Raw genomic sequence first — 9,773 nt, 5'->3', positions numbered from 1 at the left:
TCCGCTATTTTTCTCGATTATCTAAAAATCTAGACGTGATGGAGCAAAACGGTTTACAAATTCGGATTCAGTGACCCAAAATCTATAAGAAACACCTACTCTGAGCCCAGTTGATTTTCAAAAAATTTTTTTTGTGGTCCTGTGTTATTATTAGATTAGATTAGATTAGATTAGATTTTGTAAATGTACATACTGTAAGTTTATTATTTTTATTTTTCTGAAATAAACACAGCAAATAAATTAGTAAATTAATCATCGAATTTAATAAATCTTCGCTTATGTCGTAATTATACATACAGCAATTGTAATTTTATTTAAAATACTAATATCAAATTTTATTTCATTTTATTAAACAATTTTTTATATTGCGATTATTTGCATTGGACTCTATATTTATGAAAGGAGAAATCTGCAATGTCGGCTTTGGTTAAATCTTGGTGCGACATAGCATAGATCAATTTTACTGCATTTTTCATTTACTTAGAAATTAAGGTAAATATGCATAAAAGGTCGAACCTCACCGATGACCTTGACCTTGACATATATTGTCAAGGTCACCCTCCTGAGTGACCTTCAGAAGGTTTTAGCCGGCGGTCATTGTTCATTAAAAAGTTATAAACAAAAAAAGGTTGAAAAATATAGCAGCTATTTTGAGTATTGGAAGACATAAATGATTAATATATACGTCGAAATAGTTCACACATACACTTTTCACGCGAGACGAGTTGTCACATGGGTTCGTGACGCGCTTTACAAGCTCGTTTATTGTATATCGCCACAAATATTCACACAGATGATTCAAGCAGTTAAGTATCACGCTGGGAGTTTGTTTATGTAGTCGCATATATTGAAAGCTTCTAACGAACTGCGAAGAATCGGTGAATCTTTGTTGACAAAATATTCCTACTCATGTAGTTACCTTTCAACCAATGTAAATAAAAACTTGGAATGTCATAAATAGAGTACTACCTTATACATAAACACGAATTCCTCGATCTTGTATAGTGTGAACCTCGCTTCAACTTAAAAGTATTTAAATGTTTAAAGGGCGTCAACTAACCTATGTGGGTTAGTGACGCGCTTTAAAAGTATATCTATTCTCTACTTTAAATAACTTTCCTTTCAATATATCAACAATTCACTGCTTTAAATAATTTTCCTTCGTTCATACATATACTATTTCCACATAAATATCAATTATTTATGCCTATTAGTACTCAAAATAACTGCTATATTTTTCAACCTTTTTTTTGTTTATAACTTTTTAATGAACAATGACCGCCGGTTAAAACCTTCTGAAGGTCACTCAGGAGGGTGACCTTGACAACATATATCAAGGTCAAGATCATCGGTGAGGTTCGACCTTTTATGCATATTTACCGAAATTAATTTATTATATATTATTTATTTCCTTTAGTCTACGATGGATCCCGTAGCTGAGGCCTTGTTTAAACAAATCATTTCAAAGAAAAAAAAATCTGAGAATTCCCATTACAACTACGAACCTTTGCATCAACTCTTCTATTTTTGTCACCAAAGGCTTATGCATATATACGAAAAGTATTTTCTCTCTCTCTACCTCATCCTTCCACTCGAAAATGGTTTACGTCTATTGATAGTAGACCAGGAATATCTAAACCAGCATTGCAAGTACTTGAAGGAAAGCTGCTACTAGCTCAGAAAAAGAAAAAAACTTTATTATGTAGTGTTACAGTTGATGATATGGCCATTCGAAAGCACTTACGATGGAATAGAACAAAATATACCGGTTTTGTCAGCGATGCTAATGATAGTAGCGATAAAAAGAAAAGCACTGTAATGGCAACCCAAGCCATGGTAGTGATGGTCGTTTGTTTAAATGAGCATTGGAAAATTCCTATGGGCTATTATTTTATTGATAGTTTAAATGGAGAAGGAAGAGCACGGCTGTTATCACAATGTTTAACGAGTTTGCATGATATTGGAATCAACGTAGTTTCACTGACATTCGATGGAGCACAGAGTAATGTAAAGATGGCTAAGAAGCTAGGTGCAGAATTTAATTTTACAGAAAAAGCGAGCATGCATTTTCCGCATCCTGTTACCAAAGAGCCTATTTTTGTAATAATTGATGCCTGCCATGCCATTAAATTAGTTCGGAATGCGTTAGCTACAAGAAAAGTTCTGTACGATAGTGAAGGAAATGCTATAGAATGTAAATATTTTCAGGCCCTTGTAAGAATACAAGTACGGACTACATGCAGCCACAAAAATTAGAAAACGCCATTTAAACTGGGCCCAGGAAAAGATGAAAATTAAATTAGCAACACAGACATTCAGCGCGAGTACAGCTCACGCGCTCCATTTTCTTAGATGTGATGTAAAACATCCCGAATTTGTTGGATCTGAAGCCACAGAAAAATTTTGTCTCATTATAAATAATTGATTTGAATTCTCGACAAAAAGTGGCTAAAGTTTCCAGTAAACAATGCATAAATAGAAACAACGTAGCTGAAATCCGATCAAATATTCAGTTATACAAGACTTTCATCAGTACACTTAAAGATGGTAATAAACCGATTTTTGAGTCAAAACGAAGAATGGGTTTCTTTGGTATCATGAGCGCCTTAGAAAATGTTGTTGCTATATTCGATAAATGGTCAACGTCAGAAACTGCACCCTTAGAGTATTTGCTGACATACAAACTCTCTCAAGATCACGTCGAGCTCTTCTTCTCAGTTATTAGATCTCGCGGTGGACACAACAACAACCCGACCGCCGAGCAGTTTAAGTCTGCATTCAAGTGGTTATTGGTTTATGCACAAATCAAAGGCTTAGATAATGCAAATTGTCTACTTCAAAATAGCACTTGTTTATTACAAACTCCCAAAGTTCTCGATAGGCCGGCTCCTAAAACTCATGATAATGATATTGTTGACATGCATAAAATCAGTAAAACTCTTAGGGTTTCTTCAAGCACTTCTTTGGATCATGACTATTGTATACCCTCGGTATTTATGAATGTTAATAAAACGTACATTAATCACATTGTCGCGTACATAGCAGGTTTTATAGCTAAGAGTTTGAGCAAGTCTGTTAAATGTGTGGATTGCATAAAATTGCTCAAGTCTGAAAAATCTTTTTCCACTATACAGACTAAGAAATGTCAAGGTAGACTAATGAAAGCTTCGGCTGATTTAATACAAACATGTCTAATAGCAGAAGAACGTTTTAGAACGCACAACGTTTTTCAAACCAAAAACATTTCCAACGTCTTGATAACAAGTACTCTTGAATATATTCCACCCACTGTGTTTGAGAATAAGGGAAACTGCGGAGATGATCACCGTTTAAAACTACTTGTTCAGATTCTAAAAAAGTTTTTTAAAGTTTGATTACACCATAAAGGAACATCCAACTTAAAACAACGAGAGCAGCTTAGAATAAGATCGAAATGTAACAAAACTGTTTTATTTAAAAATCAATAAAACTTCTCGAAATTAAATGTAACATTTTTGTTATGTTTATATAGTATATAATATACTAGCTGATTACCCGGGCTTCGCCCCGGAGAACATATGTAATAAGACACACAAATAGTCTCTCTCTCTCTCTCTCTCTCTCTCTCTCTCTCTCTCTCTCTCTCTCTCTCTCTCTCTCTCTCTCTCTCTCTCTCTCCCTCTCCCTCTCCCTCTCCCTCTCCCTCTCCCTCTCCCTCTCCCTCTCCCTCTCCCTCTCCCTCTCCCTCTCCCTCTCCCTCTCCCTCCCTCTCCCTCTCCCTCTCCCTCTCCCTCTCCCTCTCCCTCTCCCTCTCCCTCTCCTCTCCCTCTCCCTCTCCCTCTCCCTCTCCCTCTCCCTCTCCCTCTCCCTCTCCCTCTCCCTCTCCTCTCCCTCTCCCTCTCCCTCTCCCCTCTCCCTCTCTCTCTCTCTCCTCTCTCTCTCTCTCTCTCTCTCTCCTCTCTCTCTCTCTCTCTCTCTCTCCCTCTCTCTCTCCCTCTCCTCTCCCTCTCTCTCTCCCTCTCTCTCCCTCTCTCTCTCTCCTCTCCTCTCCCTCTCTCTCTCCCTCTCTCTCTCTCCTCTCTCTCTCCCTCTCTCTCTCTCCCCTCTCTCTCTCTCCCTCTCTCTCTCTCCCTCTCTCTCTCTCCCTCTCTCTCCTCCCCTCTCTCTCTCCCTCTCTCTCTTCTCTCCCCTCTCTCTCTCTCCCTCTCTCTCTCTCCCTCTCTCTCTCTCCCTCTCTCTCTCCTCTCCCTCTCTCTCTCCCTCTCTCTCTCTCCCTCTCTTTCTCTCCCTCTCTCCTCTCTCCCTCTCTCTCTCCCTCTACCCCTACTCATGTATAATTCTTTGAAATTCAATCAATTATTTCCCCAAAAAATTGGAAAAAATTATAAAAACCGGTTTCCAAGAAGATCACTAACAAAATAGTACACTTTATAGCACTTCCCGGGAAATTCTACCCCTACTTCATATACAATTCTTTAAGATTCGGTCAATTAATTCCCGAAAAATTGAAAAAATTTTGGTACCGGCTTCCAAAAAGATCGGTAACGAAAAATTATACACTTTATAGCACTCCCCGGAAAATTCTACCCCTGTTTAATCTATAATTCTTTGAGATTCGGTCAATTATTTCCCGAAAAATTAGAAGAATTGGAAAAACCGGTTTCCAGAAAATCGGTAACAAAAAACTATACACTCTATAACACTCCCCGGGAAATTCTACCCCCCATTTTATATACTTTTGGTGAAAATTCGGTCGAATAGTTCAAGAGTGTATAAAGGACATACATACATACATACATACATACATACATACATACATACATACATTCATTTTTATATATATAGATAATGTTTATATTGACTTGTACCATGTGTTATGTAAAATGGTTATAATGCAAAATATATTACAATATTTGAGAAAGGTTATGCACAGAAATTCTTGTGTATTATTATTTATTTGATTGTATTACTATGTATATATCCGCGTATTATACTATTTTCCGAAATTGTATAAAACAAAGTATCTAAATGCTGTTTAAAGTATATGAATAATAAAAATATAAATTTGTCGTTATAATGGAACAAATAATAACATTGAATCAAATTGTAACGCAAAAAAATAAAAAAATTGAAATTAATTGTTGACCCCCGGGTGCAAACGCCCGTTACCACGCTACTGAGTAGAAAAAGACAGAGCTTGACCTCTACCGGTCGCTATCTCTTTCTTTCCGACCGGTCACATTTTTCTATACCTTCGCGCAGTCCATACTATATGTCGATGGACCGAACGCTGACGCATAGCTGAGCCTATAGTAGACGGCCGCCTTAAGCCGCCTCTTCATGATTAAACCCCATTTTCATGATTAAACTATAAGTTTATGACAACCGCTTGTCAAATTTCTTTGCAAACCTCTTTAAAGCTAACTATTCATTATTAATATAGCCTTTATAGAATCCTTATATAATATAAACTCGGCTCATGAATCTGAGAGAAATATACGTTCTGTGTAGACAAGGATAGCCTATATGGATGCACTAATAAAAATTAAAATAAAATAGAAATCAATTAATTAGAAGCGAACTAATTACGGGAACATAATCTTTTATGGTTAAAGAACATTACCACATTAAAATAATAATTATCTTATTAGCATTTTTTAAACATGAATGTTGTAAACAATTAAACTATGTCAGTACCAACCCTAACTAATATGACTATTAGAACCATCCTGAAAGATCAAACAACTTTTGTATATAAATTATTTCTATATCTCAAAATAAATTAACTAACAATAAAATTTATCGTAATATCAAAATTAAAAATAATAATAAAACCACTACGGTTATTTGGCAGAGTATGTCAAGTAATTTAACAAAAACCCCCACTTCATATCTCTTCTCAATTCCGAGATATAATTAAAATTTACGAAAATCCATAAAACACCAAATTTTTAGACACCCTAAAAGGAAGCCCTCGATTACCTGAATGCGATAAAAGAAACTCCATTTTTCTATCTCTTATCGTTTTCGAGTTATTAATTACACAGGCACACAAAAAAAAGTGTCTTGGCCGAGACACTACACTAGTGTATTCCCATGTACTTTTTCCCGCTGAATCCGAATCCGAAGTCAGAATTGTCAGATTGGCTAAAATTTATGAGATAACCACAAAAAAAGCTCAAAAACACGAATTAAAGGCAAAAAAAAATTGTTTTGGCCGAGACACTACACTACTGTATTCCCATGTATTTTTTCCCGCTGAATACGAATCCGAAGTTAAAACTGACAGACTGGTTCAATATTATGACGTATCCTTAAGAACGTTCTCCGGTCCTTATACTAGAGAAAATCGATTTTCTTTAGATTTTCTTGAAACTGTGAATATACGTTAATTTAGGTGTGCTTTATGCGTGGTATAAATTTCAGTACCTCTTCCGGTATAAAAAATAAAGATACTGAGCCTCAAAGTTTCAATTTTTACAAAAAAAAATTTTTAATTTAATTTTTTTTTATTTTGGCATTTTTTCCTTATAGAACTCGACGAGAGGAGCAACTTTGGTCCTTTTGACCAACCTCGTATCTTTTACCGTTTGGCCTGGAAAACTTTTTCATTAGTAAAAGTTGAAACTTTGAGGCTCAGTATCTTGATTTTTTATACCGGAAGAGGTACTGAAATTTATACCACGCATAAAGCACACCTAAATTAACGTATATTCACAGTTTCAAGAAAATCTAAAGAAAATCGATTTTCTCTAGTATAAGGACCGGAGAACGTCCTTAAGGATACGTCATAATATTGAACCAGTCCGTCAGTTTTAACTTCGGATTTGTATTCAGCGGGAAAAAATACATGGGAATACAGTAGTGTAGTCTCTCGGCCAAAACAATTTTTTTTGCCTTTAATTCGTGTTTTTGAGCATTTTTTTGTGGTTATCTAATAAATTTTAGCCAATCTGACAATTCTGACTTCGGATTCGGATTCAGCGGGAAAAAGTACATGGGAATACACTAGTATAGTGTCTCGGCCAAAACACTTTTTTTTTGTGTGCCTGTGTAATCGGACACAGTAGGAAACGGATACAGTGGCAATCGGACACAGTGATAATCGGACACAGTAGGAAACGGACACAGCAACAATCGGACACATTGCCAATCGGACACAGTGATAATCGGACACGGTAAGAAACGGACACATAGCCCAGTATTCATATAGTTTGATCTTATATTTAAGACTGTTTTAAGTACAATTTTAAGATTTTGTAAACCAATCACAGAGCCATATTCTACACATTGTTGTATTCGTGATATCATGCTCCGTGACAGTTTTTCTAACCTCAAAATTATTTCTAATGACATACCGCTCTTTTACTATTTTCTATAATAATTCTGTACAAAGTACTCTCTCTTTTACAAATCTGTTAAAATGTGATGACAATAGTCTATTTAATCGAATTATGTTTCTGAATTATTATATCAGATTTGTCTTGATACGTTTGATAAATGTATTATACTGTATGCTCATTACTGTATATTTCAGATACAAAGGAGGCAACATGGATCACCTGCAGTTCACAAAAGCCATCGATCAATCATCGACAAAAATTAATAAATCTATTTGCAAAAGATGAGATGCTTTTAAGCAAAGATTGTATCCGTTTATCAGAACTTTGTGTAACTTTATGGAGTTCTTTGAGACGTATTGCTGCATAAATCTTCCCTTGTTGTTCGTACATGCTCCAAAAATGATAAATATTAAGCATATTGAGAATTAAGTAACATATTACGCAAAATAAAGCGCAAACGTTATATGTAGATCACAATATTAGCGATGAAAACATTTTTGCTCTTTACACCTCTTTCCTGCCTCTAACTTGGGCTTATTACTTTCACATACATAATGTATTAAACAGGATAGAAAACATAATAACAATTTACTATTTCTTGTTTTTTTATGTTAATATTCTTTATAAACCTTATTCATGTACGGATGTCTACATTAAACTTATATTCTTTATTCTATCTAGGTAAATGTATTTGTTTACTATAACTTACTAAATCGACTTATTGTTTTATTGGTAAGATTTTACATAAGGGTCTTTACATATCCGCGTTTCGTTAATATACATTGTCTGATCTAATTAAGAAAATAAAACTGGAATATTAATCAATCCATTACATTTTTTTTTTCATTTTTAGATTTATATTAGAAGGATTGAAAGAAGGATTCAATACTTTACTCATCTACTAAATAAGGCTTTTATTGCACAATTACAACAACAAAATAAATCTCAATCCTAGAATAAAACAAAATAGAACTTATTTTCTACACAGTCTTCAGGTTTGGAAAGCAGAAATCTGTTCTGCTTTTTTTAAAACAAAACATAATTCTATCAACAGTTAACGTTGAAATAATTTATAAAAAAATTAATTATTCTTATGTCGTTAAACTCCATGCCTTAAAGCATTGTAAAAAAAAACTAGCACTACATAGTTTCAGTTTAGCATATTTCAATCTTTTATGCATGTAGTGTATAATTCTTAATATACATAATATATTATTATATTGGAAACTGGAGTCAACGGTTATTTTTTAAATTATAAGCGACAAATCTCAGATATCATTCATTAAAAGGTTACAAACAATACTAAATGTTCTGATATTTTGAGTAAAATGCAAACTTGTTTATGGCATATATACTTTGTGGACCGACGAAATTTCTATTTTACAAATTGGACATTTTTTTACAATACCGTTTTCTCGCATAATATGATTGGCACACTTTTCACAACAACAAATGTGACCGCACGGTATGAAAACTTGATTCGATTCTGCATCCATGCAAGCGGTACACATACGATCAGATCTTACTGCACCTTGGTTTTCTTCACACATTTCCAGAGAAAGTCTTTTAACCTCAAGATACGGGACGTCACTTTCTACTGTATTTTCTTGGTCTTCGTACAAATATCCAAAGTCATCTTCTGGAATGTTATATATAAGTTCTGAAAATTTTTGAAACAATGTGTTATAACATTAAACGAAAGTACTATAGAGACATTATTTAATGTTTACTAAAGTACAGCATTCTAAATTCATACCGTCATCAACGTCATTATTATCAAATCGTAATAAATTGGGAATGGTGTTTGTATTTTGATTATGTGCGTCACCCATTGTGACTACCGGACTAGCTGAAGTAAAATCTGCAATGTTGAACTCGAATATAATATCCGTACCAGAATTTTCGGAAGTAGATGGTTCTTCTTGCGTAGTAGAATGTCTATTTGTTAGGGTTTGCGAGAATAATTGTTCATTTTCAACAGAATCTTGTATCTGCGTTAATGTAAATGACTCTCCTGCGGTGTTTGCGTTTAAGTTACCGTCAGCAATTCTCAGAGTTTTTAAAATGTTTAAAAAGATACAAATTAATAGCAGAGTAACATAAAATATTCATGGTTTTATATAAATAAAAATACATACTTTCCTCTGAAGTAGAATTGAAATTTTCTGATAGAAAATCGGTACAAACTTCATAATTATTGCTTTCGTGGTTTATAATCTCTGTAATATAAGGAAATCTTGCTTAAAAAATCCAATAGAATTAATTGAAAAAGCTAATATAATCGAATCTTTCTTGGAAATCAAAAATATCATAAATATTGGATTTGCTCTATGTTTTATAAAATATTCTATATAAGTTTATCGTAAATTATAGCTTTAATCGAACGCATTTCTACTCGTAAAAAGTTGTCTGTTTTTTTCGTTTAATATTTTCTTACCGAATTATTTATTA

At 34.1% G+C, this 9,773-nt stretch overlaps 1 protein-coding gene across 1 annotated transcript in view; it reads right to left on the bottom strand.

Annotated features, from left to right (window-relative positions):
• The window catches only part of LOC139783915 (uncharacterized), a gene marked incomplete at its 5' end in the record, with an annotated part of 16,410 nt that extends 6,869 nt beyond the window's left edge, over positions 1 to 9,541 (bottom strand). Inside the window, 3 exons of the mRNA XM_071723087.1 lie at positions 8,678 to 8,982; positions 9,079 to 9,381; positions 9,464 to 9,541. Coding sequence (XP_071579188.1) covers positions 8,678 to 8,982; positions 9,079 to 9,381; positions 9,464 to 9,541 — 686 coding nt within the window. The remainder of the gene's footprint in view (positions 1 to 8,677; positions 8,983 to 9,078; positions 9,382 to 9,463) is intronic.
• Between the last annotated feature and the right edge of the window lie 232 nt (positions 9,542 to 9,773).

Source organism: Temnothorax nylanderi, unplaced genomic scaffold, assembly GCF_030848795.1.
Source record: "Temnothorax nylanderi isolate EJ_2023f unplaced genomic scaffold, tnyl_v1.0 TNYL_tig0559_pilon, whole genome shotgun sequence".
Lineage (NCBI taxonomy): Eukaryota > Metazoa > Arthropoda > Insecta > Hymenoptera > Formicidae > Temnothorax > Temnothorax nylanderi.
This window is presented reverse-complemented; position numbering and strand designations above follow the sequence as displayed.